Raw genomic sequence first — 22,502 nt, forward strand, 5'->3', positions numbered from 1 at the left:
ACCTACCCCCGCTGTGCCCACCTCCCTCCCAGATGTGGCCAACGGACAGCAACGGGCTCCAAGAGCTCCCCGTCCTCCAGGGAGGGGCCCTGACTCACCCCCAGGGAGTGAGCCAGACACTCCAGTGGGGGGCTGTGGGGTTGTGACCTAGGACCTGCCAGACGGCAGCCTCGGGGTGACTCCCTTCCTGGGCGAGGATGTTCCCTAGCAAGCCCATGCCCAGGTGAGAGGGAATGAGGAGATGCCCTGTGAAGACATCTACTGGGAGGCTGCATTCTTTTCCAGAAAGATCTGCCCCAGGGACCAGCAGAAAGAAAGGTGGGACAGAGCGAAGCCAAGGGCAACCAGCCCGACACGGAGACGCAGGGCCCCAGGCTCGCGCCCTGACGGAGGGATCTCCCCATCGTGGTGTCCCATCCCCCACCCCCACCGACAGTCGGACCTGCCCCACATACCCCACTGCCCCAGACGTAGTACGTGTAGGCTGCCGCCTCCTTCCTGTTCAGCTTGTACACCTGCTGCAGCTTCCTCGAGTACACCTCGGCCTCCTCCTCCTCGTTGGCAAAGCTCCGCACTGTCTTCATGGCGCTAATGGTCTCCTCGGCCGTGCTGCTGGCCCTCGCCAGGGCGTTCTGGACCTCTTTGGAGAGCCTCTATGGGCAGGAGTGGGGACAAGAAGGAGGAGACCCCCAAACAGACAGTCTTACCATCCAACAGCCTCTACGCCTCTCTGGGTTTTTCCTACCCTTAGTTGGTGCCAGGCCTACGCAGGGAGTTCCAGGGACAAGAGGATAAGACCGAGATCCCCACTGTCTCCCTTCTCCTTCTAGCTCAATTTGACAGACTCAGAGAATAGACTCCAGCTGGGTTCTTGGGATGAGGTCCTGAGGTTCCAGCTCCTGAGGGATGGGGAGCTGATTATTAAGTCATCTGCAGTACCAAATGGAGGTTATTCACCATCGCAGGCTCAGTTTTTGGTAATCCTCTCAGAAAAGAAGCCTCAACACCTGATCCTGTGCTAGTGTAAGACAGGGATGCTCTGGATGGTTGTTCAGGTTGTACACTATCCAAGAAACACCAACTATGAAGGGGGTGCTGTTCATATTATCAACATACACTAAATTATGGTAGAGCCTGAGGGTTGGCACAGAGATTCCAGAACTCCTAGCTGAGTTCTAGATGGTGGCAGAAGGCTGTGAAATCCGCCTGCGTTGTGTACATGACTGGGTATGGATAGCTGAGAGGTAGTCCCAAGTGTAGGACTACCCGACTACCGCCCACCAGAGTTCTGGAAGCAGCCCCTGGGCAGAGCTGTTCAGGCCCTGTAGTAGGTAAGATGCTTATATCGTCAAGCCATAGAGGAAGGCTGCTGGAGAGGCCAGGCTAGGATCGTGCAGGGGCATGTCCCACGAGGCCGTTGGAAGCAGGCAGTGTGTTGTGGCATCTTGGGTGGAGCCATGCCATGCCCTGAGTCATGTCTGGCTGTGGACAGTGCACATGTAGCTTGTGGCGATGACTCAGTGGCTAGATTCAACACTTTGAGGTACAAGTAGGAGACCTACGTTGAGCTTCCTTTAGCCCCACCCAACAGAACCTGCTGGCGGGGCCCGAGGTGTGCACGGACAGATGGGGGGAGGCTCTGGGCTTCCTGCCCCGTCCCAGGGGCTGGCAGGGAGGCAGGAAGGGTGGGGCGGGAGCAGAGGAAGGGAAATGGCACCAGTTCCAACTCATATATTTACTTTCTCTACTCGGAGAGAGGAAAACAGAGACCCGTGATCCGGAACCACGGGGGAGGGGCCCTCCCGGGCGGTCGACTCTGCCAGGAGGCGACGCGATGGTTGTGGGCAGTGGATGTATTTTGGGGCTGGCCTAAGGTCACGGGCACCAAAGGTTCTAACGAGCCTGGGACGCTGAGCCAATCACGTGTCAAAGCCTGTCGCTCCGGCCTGGGTCACTGGGGAAAGAGCCGCTCGCGCCTGTCTAACCCCGGCCTCAGTCCCTTCTGGCTCTGGAGCACCCCCCAGTGTGGGGAGCAGGAGGAGGGTGAGGTGGGGGGCTAGCTCACGGGCCAACCTGCCTGGCGGAGGCTGCCCCAAGGAGTGGCCAGAAGCGGCTGCAGCCACCCACAGCTGCGCGGTGGCTGAGGGCCGCCCTCGCGGGGCCCGAGCCTCCCCCACACGAACGAACGTACCCTCTGCGGAAAGCCAGCGCCCGCTGCGCTCAGAGCGTCAACCGAAGTTCTCACAAAGGCCCACAGCCCGACCCTCATCACCTCCCTTGCTCACGCCCTGGCATCACCCGCCTCCCTGAGGCTCCTCAGACATACGGGCACGTCCCACCGCAAGGCCTTTGCACCAGCTCTGAACACGCTTCCCCGAGCTGTCCACCTCTTTCCTCGGATGTCACCTCCTCAGGAAGACCAGTTAAACATGTTTTTTAACGTTTATTCATTTTTGAGAGAGGGAGAGACACAGAGTACGAGTGGGGGAGGGTCAGAGAGAGAGAGGGCGACGCAGAATCCGAGGCGGGCTCCATCCAGGCTCTGAGCCGTCACCACGGATCCTAACGTGGGGCTCGAGCTCACTAACCGTGAGATCGTGACCTGAGCCCCAGTTGGACGCTTCGCCGACGGAGCCGCCCAGGCGCCCCAGAAAGATCGATTTAAAAGGGCAGCCCCCCCAGAGTTCCCCATCTCTCTCTCTCTCTCTCTCTCTTTCCTTTTCCTCCTTAGCACTCACCATCTTGCATCATATTACACATTGTTGCTATTATTATTGTTGCTATCGTCTGCGTCTTCCGCAAGAACATAAACCCCTTGAGGGCAGAAACTTTTCTGTCTCACTGATGCATCCCGGGGCCTGTACTCCTTGAATGAGTGAACGCACAGTGAATGGATGTACGGAGCGCACCCGCTCGGGCTGAGTCCTTCGCCAGCCCCCGGTGGTGCCCCCGAGCCCCTCCTGGGGCGCCTCCCTCCCTCCGGAGCGGCTCACAGACCCCGGCGGGAAGCAGGCGGGACCTACCTTGTAGTACTTGCCATAAATGTCGGACACCATCATGATGATGGGGAAGCCCATGAAAGTGACCAAGGACAGCTGCCACGAGAGGCTGAACATGAAGACCACCACGCCTGTGACCTTGACCGTGTTCCGCAGGAAGATGTTGATGTTCTGGGAGACCAGGTCGCTGACCATGGTGGTGTCGGAGGTGAGGCGGGAGATGAGGTCCCCTGGAACACAGGCAGGCTCAGTCCCCACCGTGGCAACGGACCCACTGCGGGTGGGGGCAGGAGATACTGGGGGGTTTCCAAGACAGGCACCAGGGAGCTCAGGCGTCCCCCACCTTCTGGGTGGGGACGGGAGGGAAGAGAAGACACCCCCCGGAGGGCTGCTCTGAGCCCAGCCCTCCTCGCGAGCATCTTGTGACGTCACATCCCACGGTACAGAGGAGGCAGCCGAGGCTCAGAAAGGGAAAGGGTCACTTGGTGCCACGTGGCTTGTCCCTGACTGAGCCAGAACCAAGCCCGTATCTCCTCCCTGTCACTGGCAGAGGGGACAGAAATAATAATCTGGGCTGGTGGGGAGGAGAAACTTTGAGCCCTTGCCGGGCCAAGAGCTTCACAGCAAGCCCGTGGTAGCTCCTACCATTGTCCCCATTTTAGAGATGGGGAAACAGAGGCTCAGAGAGGTTAAGTTAGCGAGTGGTGGAACCAGGGCTTGCACCCAGGCTGTTCTATCTCAGAGTCCGGGATCTAGGCCGGATACTATTACTGCCTTGCCTGTTCTGTCCTGCACCCCAACCCTCTCGTCCCCTTGGAGCTGAGCCTCTCGGGCCACCGCCCTCGTGCTTCCCAGAGAACAGCGGAAGGCAAGGCCTTGGCTCCTGCAGGAGTGGCCTGGCCAGGGTCCCCCTGCAGTGGCCACAGCTCATACCAAAACCTCAGCCAGCAGGCCAGCTTCCCGGCCTCAGGCAGGGCCCCCCCGGGGGTGTTTCTATCCCGAACAGGATAGCAGGAAAAGCCATCCATTTAATCCCTCCACGGGAGGCCAGCCCACCCTGGCTGGGCCCCAGGCCGCCGAGGTTACCCCAGGCCGCAGGAGGACCAACCTGTGCGATTCTCGTCAAAGAAGCTCATCTCCTGAGACACCAGCGAGCGGAACAGACGGTTTCGAAGGCGAATGTTCAGTCTGGCAAATATGAGTGTAAAAATGCCTCCCCGAATACCTGCGGCAAATGAGCTAATTGCAGATAAGAGATGTTATATATAGCACGACGTCCTTGCGACAACCAGCAACCATAACCCAGCCGCCCCCTCCCGCTGCTGGCAGGCGAGGGCCACTCTGCAGGGGGGGAGGCAGGGAGGGACCCAACCTTGAGCGAGCCCCTTTCCAGGGCTGCTGCCACCGCACGGTCTCCCCTGTTCCCTGCCTGGAGTCCCCCAAGGTGAGGGCTGTGAGGGGACTGTGTTCACTGGGCACAAGGATCCAGCTTTTCCAGAAGGGCACTTGGAGAATGGCCAGGGAGGGCGAAAGGGGAACCCTCAGGGACCGAAGCCAATTTTAGGGACAAGAGGAGGTGGTTGGAAGCCAGTTTCGTTGTTGGTTACCACGGTGACCGGCCCACCAGGGCACAGCCCTCTCAGGCGCTGGCCTCTGACCTCCCTCCCCTGCTGCGGTCCTAGAGGGCAGGGCGTGGGGGTGAGAGCAGGCTACCTGCCGATAGCCAGCAGGCACATGACAATGACAGCCGTGCTGAACTGCTCCATGCTCTTCTGGATGACGATGCCGTCGATGGCCCGGCCGGTGTAGTAGGGAAGGAAGGTCTCTCCTGCCGGGAGACATGGTGGGCTCAGGGGGCATCTGCAGCCCGGGAAGCCCGTACCCTCCCCCACTGAGCCTCCAGAAGCCCGCACACCGCCTGCTCGGCTCACTCCACCGATGGATGGGGTGCTCTCTCTTGGCAAACTCCTGCTTCTCACCTTGGCGGGAGGCGGGGCAGGGGCCCGCGCTGCTTAATGCCCCCCTCTTTTCAGGGAACAGGAACACAGGAAACACGGGTGACTCGGCCTATACAGACTGGGTCAGTACCGCTCGTAATGGCTACGAGGCCCGAGCGCACGGCGCCATGGGACTCGCGGGCGCTGCTCGGTTCCCTCTGCACAAACTCTGCGGGTGGGCCTGCCACCATCCCCATTGGACAGGTGAGCAGGAGAGTGGAACCGAGAGATGAGACGACGCTCGGCAGGCCACACGGCCCAAGTTCACTTCCTTCTTCTCACTGGCGGAGGGCCCTGGAGTCCAAATTCCAGAAGCTCCCAGCCTCAGGAGACGTAGGTATTTGGTTCCAACGATGCTGGAAACGGCCACCCAGCCCCTCTCGGTGGCACACTTCACAGTTTGCCATGTCACTGTGCACCCACTTATTGTACCCACCTTCAGAACAACGCCGGGCAGGGTGGCGAGAGGGGGCTAGTGGGACGCCACCCCCATGTCATGGCACAGAGGTGAACGGGAGCCTCAGGGGCTGAGTCATTTGCCTGAGGTCACACGGCACGGGGCAGTTAAGAGGCAGGGCCAGGACGCAAACCCAAACTGGCCTCCCATCTGGGGGCTCTTTGCTATCCCTTCCCTCCCAATAACCCGGAAGGCCCGCTCTCATCTTGTGCAGATGATGGACTCTTGGACCAGGCTGTGTCCTCGCTGTCACTGCAGTGCTTTCGAAGGGCACAGCCTGGCATGGGCCCGGGCATACGGTAGGTACTCGGTAAAGTTCAGCGAACGAATCCTGGGCTGGTCTTGACACCCTTTCCCTGGCCAGCTCTACGGGACCGGCTCGGCCCGGACAGTGAGGCCTTCTGTGGGGTTCTGCTGCCCTCTGCTGGTCTTGGCACAGGGACCACAAGGTGGCAACCTAGAGGGCCTCCGTCCCCACGGTCCTCCCCTCGGTGGGGTCTCCAGGCACCGCTGTGGAGTCCACCTAAACTGGAGGTCGGCCTCAGTTTACCCACAGGGAAGAAAAGGGCATCAGCGAGCTCCAAGAAACACCAATGATAATATTAAGCACAACGGACACTTACTGAGCCCTTACTGGGTACGAGGCGCCGTGCTAAGTAAGCTAGGCGATTTGCTCTTGTCAAATCTGCACAGGAATCACACGAAACTCTCCAATCCACTGACGAATCCTATGCCTCCACCTTCAAAATACAGGTGACCCTTGGGGCGCCTGGGTGGCTCAGTCGGTTGAGTGACTGACTCTTGATCATGTGGCTCAGGTCATGATCTCACAGTTTGTGAGATCGAGCCCTGTGTCGGGCTCTGTGTTGATAGCACGGAGCCTGCTTGGGATGCTCTCTCTCCCTCTCTCTCTGCCCCTCCCCCGCTTGCATTCATTCTCTGTCTCTCTCTCTCTCTCAAAATAAATAAATAAATAACTTAAAAAAAAAAAAACCCCACGGGTGACCTTTGAACAACACGGGTCTGATCTGCTCAGGCTCACTTACACGCAGATTTTTCCCATAAATAACAGTACAAGACCGTAAACGTATTTTCCTTATGGTTTCTTAAGAAGGCTGTCTTTTCTGTAGCTTATTTCATCATAAGAATACACTACTTTGTTGCAATAATTGAATACACAAAATATGTGCTATTCAACTGTTTATATTATCAAGAAGGCTTCTGGTCCACAGGAGTCTCTTCATAAGTTAAGCTCTTGGGGAGTCGAAAGATATGCATGTGTTTCAACCAACTCTCGTGTTGTTCAAGAGTCAACATTTCTAGGGGCGCCTGGGTGGCTCAGTAGGTTAAGCGACTGATTTCAGCTCAGGTCATGAACTCGCGGTTCGTGGGTTTGAGCCCCGTGTCGGGCTCTGTGCTGACAGCTCGGAGCCTGGAGCCTGCTTCGGATTCTGGGTCTCCCTTGCTCTCTCCCCATCCCCAGCTCACACTCTCTCACTCTTTCTTAAAAATAAATATTTAAAAAAAAAAAAAAAAAAGAGTCAACATTTCTAGAATCCAGTCTCTTTCACTGTCCCCACCTGGGTCCAACCTCCCTTGGACTTTCCCAGACAACTTCTGGTCCTCCCAGCTGCCACCCTCGTCCCTGCCACTCTGTTCTCCACCCTGCACACAGTGGGGTCCTATGAAAGCCAAGTCAGACCTTATCCGCCTTCAGGCTTTCACCTCATTCTGGGTAAAAGTCCAAGTCCTTATAGCGGTCAATGGCGCCCTCCATGATCAGGCACCTGCCAGTGCCCTGGCTTCATCTTCTACTCTCCTGCCCCCAACCCCAACCCCACCTACAGCTCCAGCTACCCGGGCCTCTTTGCTTTTCCTTTCACAACCAGGCATGTTCCTGCCTCAGGACCTTTGCACGGGCCATTCCCTCTGCTTGGAGCATTGTCACACTGGATATCTGCTCTCCCATCTCTTTCAAGTCTCAAGCGCCCCCCAGTAATCCCATAGGTGTGGTATTATCATTATTCCCATTTTACAGATGAGGAAACCAAGGTTCAGAGAGGCTAAGTCACTTGCCCAAGGTTTTCTAGTTGGGTTGGTGTGAAGTCCATATTAAAGAATTTCAGTTGGATAGGAGATGCTCCACCCTAAAATTCGCCGTTTTTCCCCACAATGGGCGGTTTTTCTTTCAGATTATAAGGTTTCAGAAAAAGCTGGCCCCTACTGGGCGCTTGTTGATCGAGAATAATTATCAGTAGCCCCTGTCCCTAACCTGTGCGAAGTACTTCCTTTTGCAAGCACCGTGCCCCAGCTCACCCAATTCTCACAAGCCCAACGAAACCCCACTTTCAGGATGAGAAACAGCCTTGGCCACGTTCAATAACCTTGCCTCAAGTTACCAGGACAGGTGGGGGCCTGATCTCAAGTCTAAGCCCTTCACCTCTGACACAACCCTGCAGGCTGGCAGAATGTGCTCAGCTGTATTTCAGGACATCTGTAGTCCCCGAGCGCAGGCAGCTGACAACAGGGCCCTGGCAAGAGGTGGAAAGGAGGTCATGGGTGACAGCTGCCCACACGGGCACGCTGGTCGGTCATCTGTTCATTCATTCGGCGAGCCTGCTTCTGTGCCAGGATTTGGGGCGGGGCGGGGGGGACCCGGGGTGAGGCACACCTGGCCCCTACCCCCCCAAGGGGCTCAAAACCTGGTCGGGGAGGCAGGACAGTGGATGTGTGATTTTCATGACACCATAGCTACAACTGAGGTGGAGATAAAGGTGGAGATCAAGTCACTAGAATTCGAGGAGGCTTCTCTGATAAGGGGACATTTGGACCTTGAAACATGAGCAGGAGACACTATCTGGTTAAATGGAAAGGGGTCATCCCAATACTCACAGCCACTACAATTTCTCGGCAGCCTTCTGTGTGGCAGGAGTTGTCTGCAGTGTCGTCCTCATGTTAACGTCCCGCACCTCCTCAGCCCTTGTTGCGATGGGTACTATTATTATGCCCATTTTACAGATGAGGGGACTGAGACTCAGAGGCGTTAAGTGACTTGCATAAAGTTGCACAGCGGTCAAGGGGCTGGGACTGAGAGGGCAGAGGGTGGACCGTGAGAGGAAAGGGGTCAGCTCCGGGGCTTGCCTGTCCTCGTTGAGAACACTCTGGCTTTGTGCCCACTCCCAGACACTGTCTTAAACGTGTAACAACACCTAACGGCTAACGTTCCTGAGAGCTTACCATATTGTACCAAGCTCCGTACTTGTCTTTCTCCTGTTTCTCCAAGCTTTACAACATCGTGAAACACGGAGAATGCCAACAATCCCCATTTCACAGAAGTGAGGTTCTGAAAGGTCCGCTAACTTGCCCACAGGCACACAGCCAGGCGAGGACCAGGCCTTATCGCACCCCGGAACCCACGGACTTTTGACCCTGAGATGTCACCTTCCTACCCACGTTGTTTGAGCAGTGCTTTCAAACTGTTTGGACCAGGGGCGCCCGGGTGGCTCAGCTGGTTAAGCGTCTAACTCTTTATTTCAGTTCCGGTCATGATCTCACGGTGCCTGAGTTCGAGCCCCCTGTCGGGGTCCATGCTGACCGCTCAGAGTCTGCTTGGGATTCTCTCTCCCCCACTAAAGCTCACGCTCTCTCTTTCTCTCAAGTAAATACATAAGCTTAAAAAAAAAATTTAAAAACAAACTGTTCGGACCAGAACCGCGGTAACAAATTCATTTTACATGACAAACCAGAACACGTTTACATATAGGCACACGTGACTAAGATAAATGTTTCCCCAAACGATACTTATTCTTATCACAGACAGCATATTCTGAGGCTCTCTCGTACATTCTGCTTCGTTACCAGAAAAATGCTTTGACCCAGTGATCCACTTCCGGGAAATGTAGCCTACAGATATACCCCCATTTATATGAAACGTGTATGAACAAGGTTATTTACCGTAAGAGAAAAGACTCAAAACAACTCGAGGGTCCGACCGCAAGACGCCAACTGTACAATCTCTGCTACGGCCACACAGCGGACTACTATTGTGCAGCCAAATAAAAGGACGAGGTGCTGATTGGAAATTTCCAAAAATACATCATTAAGTAAGAGGAGCAAGGCATGAAATGGCAAGGCAGCGTGTGAGAGGTGGTTAAGAGTACCATGGTTTGTTTTTTGTTTTTTTTTTTCTTGTAGCTCTGTAAGGAAACACTGCAAGAACATACAAGAAACGAAAGAAAGTGGTTTCCCACCCGCCTGGAAGCTTCTAGAACATTTTGCTGTAGTTAGCCCTAGGCAGGGAGATCAGGGTGGTCAGGCAGAATTAGGAATGAAACTCTCCGTGTTCACCTTCCCGTATCAAAATGCTGTTTGGACCACGTGAGAAAAATGTCAAACGTTTAAGAGGAAAGAACAGGCGGCTGTAACCCCCTCGAGTGCTTTGGCGGGTGCCTGCCAGGCCCCCCGGGGGCCTCACTTACCCAGAGCTGCCACGATGAGGAAGAAGGAGGCCGCCACGAGGAAGGCCACGTCAGGCTTGGTGTAGGACAGCAGCTTTTGTAGCGTAGCCCCAGACGCCTGCTCACGCGGGGGCCGGTCCTCCCCAGGGAAGCCCTCGGCCTCAGCTTCGGCCCCCCGCTCGAGGGCCTTGGCGTCCGGCCGCACCGTGGACAGCAGCCACCAGAGGAGGAAGGAAGCGGCAAGCGAGACGTAAGTCCACACGAACAGGGCCCAGAACCACGGGTCCCGGACTGGCTTGCGCACCTCGGAGAAGAGCAACAGCTTCACCATGGCGTAAACGCCCACAAAGAGGCACACGAGGGCGATGACCGTCCAGGAGGCCCGAAGCCGCCGCGGCCCGAGGGCGCTGTTCTTGGCCACGCCAATGGTGGCTCCCAGCAGCAGGCAGCTGCGGTACAGGCAGGCCGCCCAGAGGTCCAGCACCGAGTCAAAGATGTTGAAATGGCGGATGTCCTCCAGCAGGCTGCGATCCAGGTGGCTGAGGATGTAGATGGCCGTGGTCATGCCGACGTCCATGCTCATGAAGGCCAGGGTCACCACCACCGCCTTCCACAGCTGCATCCTGCTGGCTGGCGAGGGGCAGGTGCCGAGGGGCGGGCTCTAGCTCACGGGGGCAAGGCCATTGTCCGTGGGGTGAGGCCAGACCTGTAGGGGCGACAGGGCAAGGAGGTCAGGTTTGCCGCTTGTTGGCTGTGTGACTTCGGGCAAGTCGCTTGACATCTCTACGCCTCGGTTTCCTCATCCGCAAGATGGCAGTGACAAGCATTCTGATTTCCCAGGAGTTTCGTGAAGATTCCATTCATTTAAGGAATGTTTACCGAACACCAAGGTTTATTGAGTGGGCCAGACTCTGTTCTTTGTGTTGGGATTTAACGACGAACAAAAACAAAGATCCCTGATTCTGTGGAGATGGTACACGCGGGTCAGAGACGGAGAAACACAATGAGTAAACGATACGGTTAAGAGATAGGGCTGGGGGGGAAAGAATGGGGTGTAGGGGATGGGGGGCAATGGGGACAGTTCTAAATAGGGGGGTCCAGGAAATGGTGAGGGCAATTTTTTTTTATCTGTTTACTTATTTATTTATTAAAGTTTATTTATTTTGAGTGAGAGAGAGTGCAAGTGGCGAGGGGGCAGAGAGAGGGAGAGACAGAATCCCCAGCAGAGACCGACGTGGGGCCTGAACTCACAAACCGTGAGGTCATGACCTGAGCCGAGGTCAAGAGTCAGACGTTTAACCGACTGGGCCACCCAGGTGCCCTGAGGGCAATTTGAAGCAGGGGGTCCGGGAAAGACCTCGCTAGGAAGGTAACACTTGAGCAAGATCGAGAAGAGGTGAGGGGGTCCACCATGCGGCTATCTGGGGGAAAAGCACTTTCTGCTGGAATAGTCAGCGCCACAGCCCTGAGGTAGGAGTGTGCCGATGTGCTTGAGGGAGGCAAGGACACTCCACGTGGCCTGGGGGGTGAGGGTGCAGGGGATCTGGAGGACTCTGCAGACAAAACTGAGATCAGCTTTAAAACAGCATGAGGTTCGATGCATGAGCACCAGTTCTGGCCACAGTGCCTAGCACGTAATAATTGCTGCTGATTGTTACCACTGTATACAGTGGGTGCTTAATAAATAAATGTTTGCTTCGTTCTCTCCTCGCCAAATCAGGCCTTTCGTCTCCCCAAATAAAACTTTACTCTCTTAGACCAAGAGTGGGTGACCGCAGGTCCTAGGAGCAACCCAGGGACTTTCACATCCGCCTGGAAGTTTCCAGAGTCTTTTCCTCCAGCCCAGGTTGCCCTTCACCTCCTGACTTGGGCCCTTTTGGCTTTCTGGAGCTTAATGTCTGCTTTGTCCAAAGCACCCCCCATATTGGGCCCCCCGGGACTGAGCCAGTGCCTGGGAGAGCCCGGGACCTGCAGGGACACTGCAGGATGTGGGCCCGGTGGGGACTTTAGAAGTGGGGCTTGTCCAGGGCAGGACTGGGACTAGGCTGGGCATGTGCCTCTGAGTGCTGCCTCTCGACTTGGCTCCATCCCTTTTCATCCTGGGGACTTTATCGTCCCATCTGCAAAATGGACAAAGTTCTGGAGTCCCCAAGTGAAAAGGAGAGGCAAGGAACACCGGGAGGGGTCACTCTGAGTGCGCAGTGACTGGAAAGGGGGCCACCTCAAGAGACCTCCTCCCCAACAGCTCTGGTGCACAAAGTCTCTTGGCTCATATTCTGGAGTGCTAGAAACCCCACACAACCCCATGAGGCGGCTGCTTCCACACCCCATATATAGTTGGAGAAACTGAGGCACAGAGAGGCAAAGCATGTGCCCCGCATCACTCTGCAACAAAGGGCCAAGCCAGGACTTGAGCCAGTATGTGAAGGATCCCGGCACCTAACTCTGAACCTTTGTGCCTGGTGCACAGCAGCTGCCCAGTAAGTACAAGCAAACATGGGGCGCCTGGGGGGGCTCAGTCGGCGAAGCATCTGACTCTTGGTTTCAGCTCAGGTCATAATCTCACAGTTTGAGAGTTTGAGCCCCATGTCAAGCTCTGTGCTGATCTTCCTCCCTCTCTCTCTCTGCCCTTCCCCTGCTCATGCTCACTCTCTCACTCTCAAATAAACTTAAAAACATTTTTTTAAGTACAAGCAGTTATGTAAACACAACCCTTCCTGTGGGCCTGGCATTACATATACATATACATATATATATACGTATACATATACATATACATATATATATTTTTACTTTTATTTCTTAACAGGATTTTATTTTATTTTTCTTTTTAAGTAGGCTCCATGCCCAAAGTGGGGCTTGAACTCAGGACCCCAAGATCAAGAGCCTCACGCTCCACTGACTGAGCCAGCCAGGCACCTCAGGCCCAGCCTTTTATATAGGCCATGCACTTCATATGTGTTTGCTTATTTAATCCTCACAACTTGTGAGATTTGTACTTTCACCATCCCCTTTTAACAGATGGAGAAATTGAGGCCCAGAGAAGTTAAGAACTTGCACAAGATCACACAGCTGGTGAGTAGCAGAGCTGGGATTTGAACCCAGAGCTACCTGACTCCAGAATCTGGGCTCTACACTGTTAAGCTAAAACACTTGTCAATATAACAAGTGCTACCAGGGAGTATTTGTCAAAGGAAAACAGAGTCTGCACAAGAGGGGGCTCAGCCAAGAGGCAGAGCCGATGGCATCCGTGATGAGAACAGTGACAACGGTACCGACAGCTAATGCTGATTGACGTAAATGTGTGTCTGACACTGTTCTAAGTGCTTTAAATGCATTAATCTTCACAAGAATCCTGTGAGGTAGGTTCTATTATTATCCCTATTTTATAGTCAAGAAAATTGAGGCACAGAGAGGTTAAGTGAGCTGTCCCAGATCACACAGCTAGGAAGTAAGTGGCTGAGCTGGAAGGTGAACCCAGGCCACGGAGTTCTAAAATCTGGGCTCTCAACTCCAAAGCCCTAATGCTCCAAAACAGCCTCTTCAGGGGGTAGGCAAGACCCCTAATGATGCTCAGGAGGGGTCTCAGATGCAGAAAGAACCCAGGGGTGTGACAGTCCCTGAGCCTGGGCCCCACGGAGAGTCCGGCACTTCTGACTAGACTCAGATCAGTCCCAGAGAAGGCTACCTTGTCAGCAGCTGTATCTCCTAAGGAAGGCAGGGCTGAATGGGACCAGGGGCAGGGGAGGGGGCAGGGGTAGGGATGGTGGGGACAGACACCCCCTGCCCAGTCCCTTGCTCCACCCCAAGTCCCAGCTGGGCTGCCGGCAAAGGCTCTCGTCTGCTGCAATGCAGAGGCCTCGGGGAGCCAGCGAGTGGGCGAGCGTGAGTCGGAGCCCGGGGAGGGACGCTCCTGGCCCGGTGCCGCGCCAGGCCTCCTGGCCAAGCCACCGCCGGCTACCCAGGCCCTGCCAGCCACCTTGGCTGTTGCTCACCTCTTGGTGGGCACAAGGAGTTCCTTGGCCCCGGAAAGGAGCTGGGGTTCAGAAGTGGGACAGGAGGCGTATCTGCCAGAGACCTGCCGAGGGACGTAGCCGGCTCTTCCTGCCCCCAACCCCAGTCACTGGGGGAGTTCCTTTCCAACACCCCTCCGCTTGGGGTTATGGCAACCCCGTTGGATAGCCACCCACACGGGGACCCCAGCTGTTCATCTGCACCGGGAAAAGCAAAGTTTCACACTCCAGCATCATGGACTATGTGAAGCACGTGAAGCACAGGAAACTGAGGCACAGAGAATAAGGGGTGAGGCCTGTCTAGGGTCACCCAGTGGCCTGGGGACAGAGAAGCTATAGCACCATGGTCCCATACTCCCAAGTGCTGAGTCCTTGTATCCAGGCCCTGATGGAGCAGAATCCAACTCGGGTCAGGTTACAGCCCTCGGTGGGGACAGGCTACTCTGTTATTTTTAAAGTTACTGAGTAGGAGGGTGAAGGGGACAAGACCACCAGCCAAGACTGTGAGGAGGGAAGAAGGGGGACCGTGGGGCTGCCTGGAGGCACATCCCTGCCCTCCAGGTGCCTGATCTGGAGGATACAGCTGAGCTCAGCCGGGTGGAGCTGGAGGGCAAGCTCTGGGCACATGGGTGCCGAGTGTGGCCCGAGGGACAAGGACAAGGTGGTGGCCAGAGGCCAGAGCAGGCACTGCCCAGGTTGTGATATGGCCCAAGAAGACAGGGGCAACTTGCCTTGCCCCCAAATGCCAAGGAACGGCACAGGCTTAGCAAGTGACCCCACGTCCACAGGGGGTCCTGCCAAACGGTGGATGGGGCATTTCCAGCCGTCAGCTGCACAAAAGGAAAGTCTGCAACAGCCAGGAGATCAGAAGCAATTATTACAATCACAACGGCTACCGTGTGTGGAGGGCCACTACCTGCCAGACAATGACCTCCCAGTTCAGCTCATCCTCACTCCTCTCCTGGGAAGTCCTCATGCAATCATGCCCACTGTACAGACGGGGAAATGGAGGCCAGGGTAAGTTAAGTGGCACGCAGAGAACAGGCAAAGGCAGGACTGAAACTCAACACTTGCCTCTCTGGGTGGGACGTGCCCAGACTACTCAGGGACTCAGGGACCACGACAAAAGGGTCCTGAAGGACCTGGGTGGCCCAAGCAGCTCAGTCCACTCCTAACTTGGTGAACTTTTCACCCCAAAGTTGTCATGGCCCATTCACTGTTCAGCAAACACTGGCTAACGGAGGCTGGTGTTATCACGGGGTTTCCGGATGCAGGGCCAGGACTGGGCCAGGTCCACTTTCTTCCATCCTGAGTCCAGTCCTGCTGAACCCACCACATCTCATGCTGGGACTGGTCCTCTCGCAGAGACTTGGGAAAGTTGTTTCAGGTAACTCCTGGCCCTGGGCAAGGCAAACTGGGGAGCTGCTGTGGGCCTTCCTACAACTGTCCTCTTGTCACCTGTCACCTGCCCCTCTGAAGCAGGGAAATGGAGGCCAGTCTCTCTCCAGGGGGTGGGGCAGAGGATGGTGAACCCTGTCAGACCGGCTTAAGGCTCTCTTAAACAACATTAGGTCTGGGGAGGAGGCACCTCGTTTTAACACAGACCCACAAACAAGGGAGGAGCCCCGGGGAACCCATAGGCCTAACTGCCAGGGTGGATGCGCTGGAAGGTCAGCCCATGGGCCAGCGGGGGATACTGAGGGAAAAGGTTTGCCAAGATCAGCAGGCCCAGGTCGCTCCCCGCCCCCCCCCCCCCCCTCCGCTCCCAGGCTTCTGCTACAGCCAGGGCGCTCAGGATCCGTGGGCAGGCACCGCTGTAGAACGTGGGGAGCCCTGGGAAGTCGCGCCAGTCCGATCCTTGGGGGAGAACAGCCATCCCAAGATTCTCCCCAGAAGGCGCCCCCACCATTTTCCAAGAGGCAGCAGCGCCAGAGGAGTTAAAAAAAAAAAAAAAAAAAAAAAAAAAAAAAAACACCCCGGGGGGGGGGGGAGGGGTACGGCCGCGGGGGGGGGGGGGGGGGGCGGGGCCCGCGGCCGGGGGCGGGTGGGGACCGGGGCGGGGGCCAGAAAGGCTCCCAAAAGGCTGCCACCTTCAACCGTGATGTCTACCTCTGGGGCAAGGGGACCCAGACGCCCCCAGCCTGTGTGGAGCTTGGCACCCCAGCCTGGGAAGGACCTGTTCGGGGGTCCTGGACGCCGCGCTCTTACCTGTTACCTTACCTGACACCAGGTGAGCCGTGGGGAGGGGGCGCAGAGGGCTCGGGTCTTCAGGGGCGCGGGTCCCGCAGCTCATTGGAGGCTGCGCCCGGCGCTGCGCTCGCTCCGCTCCTCCCGCTGATCCTCCCCGCCTCCCACCCCGGCGGCGCCGCGGCAAGGTCGGAGCAGAGCGGGGCGGGCGCCCAGGCCAGCTGACGAGTGGGGCGGGGCCTCCCCGGCGGGGCGGGGCCCGAGCTAGCCGCCCGCCCACCTGCGACGAGCCCCGCCCCCTCCCCCCAAGCCAGGCCCTCCAGCCCCGCACTTCTGGTCTGGAGGCTCCAGGGCCAATGTGGGCACACAGAGATGTCTTGACCTGGTGGGGGCGCCACCTCTTTCATGGGTCTTTTCCTCTGGAGGGACCGTCTGCCAGCCCCGGAGGGTGGGCGTTATGATCCTCTTTTTTTCCTTAGTTCCTTCCTCCCTCCCTTCCCTTCCTTCCATCCTCTTTGTCTTTCTCCCTGTCTCTCCCTCTCTTTCTTTCAACAAATATTTGTCCAGCACCTACAATGTGCCTTATACCATTCTGGGCTTTTGAGATGCAACAGTGAAGAAAACAGGATCCTTGTCTGCTGGAGCTGACATGCTAGTGAGGGAGTCAGGCAATACATATAATAAATAAGTAAAGTATATCTGGTGGCAGGGAATACATTTTATGGAGAAAAATAGAGCAGGGTAGTAGGGATTGGGAGAGGGGAAACAGCAATACATACCGAGTGACTGCTAGGTGCTGGGTGCTAGGAATATGGCTGAGTGCGAAAAAAGGAAAACAACCATCCTTTGCAGGGTAGGGGAGACAGGAAATCAACAAGTCAATACATAAGATCATTTCGGTTAGTGGTAAGTGCTATAAAGGAATCAACCTGGGTGGGGTGGTGGAAAGTGACCCAGGCCTACTTTAGCTGGGAAGGCTCTTAGAGAAAGGTGTAAGGTGAGTAGGCTTCCGGGCAAAGGATGTGGCCTGAACCCAGAGCCAGGGAGAGTAGGTCAAGGTCCAGAGAATCGGCAAGTGGGGTAACATCTCCCCTCACCTCTCCATCCTTCAGTCAAAGGCTTAAAGCACTTGGAATTTATAAAAAAATTTTTTTTAATGTTTTTTTTTATTTTTGAGAGAGAGAGAGAGAGAGAGAGAGAGCGCAGGGGAGGGGCAGAGAGAGAGGGAGACACAGAATCCGACGCAGACTCCAGGCTCTGAGCTGTCAGCACAGAGCCCAACGCGGGGCTAGAACTCACCAACCTCGAGATCGTGACCTGAGCCGAAGTCAGACGCTTAACTGACTGAGTCACCCAGGCGCCCCAAAGGACTCTGAATTTAAAACAGCCTCTGCTACTACAAGGCACAGCCTCCTTCAAGGGGAAATTTGGCAAAGTTCAGAATGTAAAAAGCACTTTTTGGGGACCCACTGGGAATTTCTTCTATAGAGAAGACTTGTGGAGGGGAGCAAAGATACCAGTTTTCAGATAGTAACTGTAGTACCAAAAATCTGGAAATAACCTAAATACCCTTCTATAGGGAATTGGTCAACTCATGGCTCACAGAACACTATGGCAGGGGAAAAATAATGTATGTATGTATCTATATACAAAAGTTCTATAAAGGTGTGGAATGACCTCCTGCATGTATTGAGTGAAAACAAGGGACATAGGGGCGCCTTGGTGGCTCAGGTGGCTGACGGTCTGACTCTTGATTTTGGCCCAGGTCATGATCTCACAGTTCATGCCCGCATCATGTCCCTCGCTGACAATGTGGAGCCTGCTTGGGATCCTCTCTCTCTGCCCCTCCTCTGCTTACATACTCTTTCTCAAAATAATAAATAAACCTCAAAAAAAAAAGGGGGGGGGGGGAACAGAATAAAGTTGAAGTCTCTTAATGTTTGTGCAAAAAAAAAAAAAAGCAAATATATGATTATACTTGAAGAAAGCATTCTGGATGGGCTATCCAAAAGTCAGAATGACTCAGAGTTGGGTCGAGATCCAGGCTCTGTCATTTCTGCTGTGTGAAAACATCCAACGCAGTACTGAAGGAGAAAAACAGAGTCGGAGGACTGACACTACCCGACTTCAAGACTTACTATAAAGCTACCATAATAAGACAGTGTGGTTTGGATGAAAGAAGAGACACACAGATCAATGGAACAGTATAGAGAGTCCAGAAATAGACCCGTATAAATATAGTCAACTGATCTGTAACGAAGGAGCAAAGGTGGATAATGCAGCAAACATTGTCTTTTCAACAAATGGTATGGGGACGACTGGGCACCCACATGCCAAAAAAAAAAAAAAAAAAAAAAATCTAGACTCAGACCTTACACTCTTCACGAAAATTAACTCAAAATGGACCACAGACCTAAATGTAAAGTGCAAAACTATACAAGTCTTAGAAGATAACATAGGACAATATCTAGGTTCTCTTGGGTATGAAGATGCTTTTTGGATGCACCATCAAAGGCATGATTCATGAAAGAATTGATAAGCGGAACTTCATTACAGTTAAAAACTTCTACTCTGCAAAAGATACTGTCAAGAGAGTGAGAAGACAAGGCACAGACTGGGAGGAAATACTTGCAAAAAATATATCTGATAAAGCCAAATGTCTTCTTATCCAAAACGATACATAAATCTCAACAACAATAACAACAAAACAACCACAAATAGCCCAATTTTAAAAAGAGGCAAAAGGGGCATCTGGGTGGCAGAGTCGGTGAAGCGGCCAACTCTTGATCACGGCTCAGCTCATGATCTCACAGTTTGTGAGCTCAAGCCCCGCAAGGGCTCTGCGTTGATGGCGTGAAGGCTGCTTGGGGTTCTGTCTCTCCTTCTCTCTGCCTCTCCCCCGCTTGTGCTTGCGCGCTCTCTGTCTCTCTCTCTCTCCCCCCCACCCAAATAAATAAATATATAAACTTAAAACAACAACAAAAAAAAATAGAGGCAAAAGACTTGAACAGACACCTCACCAAAGAAGATGTACAGATGGCAAATAAACATATGAAATGACGCTCCAAATCATGTCATTAGGAAATTGCAAATTAAAACAACAATGCGATACCATTACCTACCTAACAGAATTGCTAAACTCCAAAACACTGACAACACCAAATGCTGGTGAAGATGTGGAGCCACAGGAACTTTCATTCATTGCTGGTGGGAATGCAAAACAGTAGTTACTTTTGAAGAGTTTGGTGGTTTCTTATAAAACTAAACATACGCTTACTGTATGATTCAGCAAACGTGCCCCTAGGTATTTACCCAAATGAATTGAAAACTCATGTCCACATAAAAGCCCGCAAATGGATGTTTATATCAGCTTTATTCGTAATTGCCAAAGCTTGGAAGCAAGCAAAATGTCCTTCAGTAGGTGGATGGATGACCGTGGTACATCCAGATAATACAGTATCGTTCCGTTCTCAAGCTATGGAAAGACATGGAGGGAACATAAATGCCTATTACTGAGTGAAAGAAGCCAATCTGAAAAGGCATAACGTTCCGGAAAAGACAAAACGATGGAGACAGTAAAAGGATCAGTGGTTGCCAGGGGTTAGGGAGTGGGGAGGGCTGAACAGCAGAGCACAGAGGATTCTGAGGGTGGTGAAACTATTCTGTATGATACCATGATGGTAGATACGTGTTGTTATACATTGTCAATAGCCATAGATGTACAATTTCAAGAGTGAACCCTAACATAAACTATGGGCTTTGGGTAACAATACAGTGTCAGTGTGACTTAGTCTATTGTAACAAATGTACCACTCTGGTGAGGGGTGCTGACACTGGGGGATAGGCTGGGGGGACATGGGGCACATGGCAAATCTCTGTACTTTCCACTAAATTTTGCTGTGATCCTAAAAGTGCTCTAAAAACTAATGTCTACTAAAAGATGGTTAACATGGTAAATTTTATGTCATGTATATTTTACTGCAATGAAAAAATTTACAGTGTTCGTAGCACCTTTATTCATGACATCTCCAAACTGGAAACAATACAAATGTCCCTCGACTGCAGAATGGCTCAATGGATGGAGGGGTCACCCTGTGGAATATTAAGGAGCCACAAAAAAGCATAAACTGTCTCCGGCTACACACAACACCCATGAATCTCAAGAACAGAATGCTGAGTGAGAGGGGCACCTGGGGGGTTCAGTCGGTTAAGCGTCTCACTCTCGATTTCAGCTCAGGTCATGATCTCATGGTTTGTGGGATTGAACCCCGCATCGGGGTCGGCACTAATAGCACAGAGCCTGCTTGGGATTCTCTCTCTCTCTCTCTCTCTCTCTCTCTCTCTCTCTCCCTCCCCTGTGCTTGTGCCCGTACTCTCTGTCTCAAAATAAACAAACTTTTAAAAATTAAAAAAAAATAAGAATGCCAAGTGAGAGAAGCACTATACAAAATAATACATACTACACGATTTTATTTGTATCAAATTCAGCAACAGGCAAGACTAATCTTTGTTCTTAGGAGTCAGGGTGATGATTGGTCCGGACTGAGCAGGGATATGGTGGGAGCTTCTGCAGGCTGGAATGTTCTGTCGTTGGGTCTGGATGCTGGTTACCTGTGTGTGTCTCGTTTGTAAAAATTTACCAAACGGTACACTTAAGATGTGCCTTTTTTTTTTTTAATAGTATGCTCTCTATGAATTCAAAAGAACGTGCACAGACACATACATATACACAAATGTGCAACATGCATATATACATGTGCATATACATATGTACACAGCCCCACACACAAACACACTCTGGAATCAGAGGGAAGGGTGGGTGCTGAAATTCTGGTTCTGCGGCTTACTAGGCTTATGATCCTAGACAGGCCCCTGGACTTCACTGAGCCTCATCGGTACGATACCTGTCCCAATACCTCACACAGACATCAGTGCTGGTTGAAAGCACATTGATCCAGTATTTGCTATTAATATTCTTGCTGTTCCCTTTGGTGACCGAGCCCGGGCTGGGGCAGGGTGGGGGCAGGGACACTGCTTCCGAGGAGGAGGGGGGCCGCTGGGAGGGCCAGTCCAAACCGATAAGCAAAAGATGCTCATCTTGCAAAATGTTGCAGAGGGGGGAATCTGAGCAGGTGCACTGGTGGGAAGATGCCTGTGCAGGGCCTGCCCTGGGCCTCTGGGAGAGGAAGGCAGTTAGGGGGGTAATGAATGCAGAGCTGGGGAAATAGATCCTTTCCTGGAGAGCAGGGCCTTCCACTATTGCTGGGCAATCAAGACACCCATGAAAGTTTAAATACCTCCTCAGGCCACACAGCTCTGGCCTGGGGAGCTTCATCCTGGAGGGGGAAGCAGATCCCCAGGGGGATTTCCCCCTCGGGGAAGCCTAGTACCTTCAGGAGGCTTGGGCTGGGTCCTCGGATCCTCGAGGCCCAGTGACCTAGATTTCATGCCCGAGGAGGGGAAAGGCAGACCTGGCCATACGTTTAGGAACAACCTGGCAGGATCAGACTCCTGTTCCATTCCAGACCCTACAACTTATGAACTGTGTCACCTTGAATGACCTTGGGTCATTTAACCTCTCTGACCTTTGTTTTCCACTTCTGTACAATGCGGATAATTTCTGCCTCATAAGGTTGGTTGCAAGGATTAAGCAGCTTCCCTTTGCGTGTAGAGTAAAAGCCAAAGTGTCAACAGTGGTATCTTACGCCCAGTAATTTGGCCCGAATGCCACCCTGGCCTCATCCCGTATGACTTGCCCTCTTCTATGCCTTGCTGTTCTCCCAACATGGCAAGTTCATCCCACGGGGGGGGATTTACATTTTTAGTCCCCCTGCCTAGAACCCTTTCCTGCCAGATCTCGCTGCAGCAGTTGGGGCTTGGCTAAAATGTCACTCTTAGGGAGGTGTTCTCCGGCCTCCCTGTGTAAAGCGGTCGCCTCCAGGCACTCTCCATCCCATCACCTAGCTTGTCTTCCTTGCACTTACGGCTGAATGAAAATACCTTGACCATGTATTTGTTTCTTTGCTTGCTCCTGTTCCTCCCCCCCTCCCTACCTTGACTGAGTTTCAGAAGGGCAGGGACCTTATCTGTCAGTCAAAACACACTTCCTGACACAGGCCAACCTCCCACACTTGGGGTGGTCCTGCCCGCACCCCCCCCCCCCCCCCCCCCGGGGGGGGGGGGCCGCCCCCCCCCCCCCCCCCCCCCGGCCCTGGCCAGCCAGTGTGAAAACCAATCAGGCTGTTGCCCTGAGAGCAGAAGCCTTCTCCCAGCCCCCCAAGGTGCTGGCTGGAGCCCTAGACCCCCGAACATGCTGCTGGAGACGGCCGGGGAAGGCAGCCTGGCACCATACCACAGGACGTGAAGTTCCCCCGTCTCCCTTGGTAGGAGCT

The 22,502-nt window shown here is 53.9% G+C and overlaps 1 protein-coding gene across 4 annotated transcripts in view; it reads right to left on the reverse strand.

Annotated features, from left to right (window-relative positions):
• ABCB9 (ATP binding cassette subfamily B member 9) overlaps nt 1-22,502 on the reverse strand; it is a 36,234-nt gene that overhangs the window by 12,586 nt on the left and 1,146 nt on the right. The window contains exons 2-7 of one of the 4 annotated variants that reach the window (XM_040444006.1): nt 19,233-19,314; nt 9,932-10,616; nt 4,713-4,827; nt 4,108-4,238; nt 3,024-3,229; nt 456-653 (exon numbers count right to left, since the gene is read on the reverse strand). In XM_040444006.1, coding sequence (XP_040299940.1) covers nt 456-653; nt 3,024-3,229; nt 4,108-4,238; nt 4,713-4,827; nt 9,932-10,532 — 1,251 coding nt within the window. In that variant the 5' untranslated portion in view covers nt 10,533-10,616; nt 19,233-19,314. Of the gene's footprint in view, nt 1-455; nt 654-3,023; nt 3,230-4,107; nt 4,239-4,712; nt 4,828-9,931; nt 10,617-16,131; nt 16,326-19,232; nt 19,315-22,502 lie in introns of those variants that run through there. The other 3 variants (XM_040444003.1, XM_040444005.1, XM_040444004.1) reach the window with 3 other exon arrangements.

This window comes from Herpailurus yagouaroundi, unplaced genomic scaffold (assembly GCF_014898765.1).
Source record: "Herpailurus yagouaroundi ecotype Mexico unplaced genomic scaffold, PumYag 191, whole genome shotgun sequence".
Classification (NCBI taxonomy): Eukaryota; Metazoa; Chordata; class Mammalia; order Carnivora; family Felidae; genus Herpailurus; species Herpailurus yagouaroundi.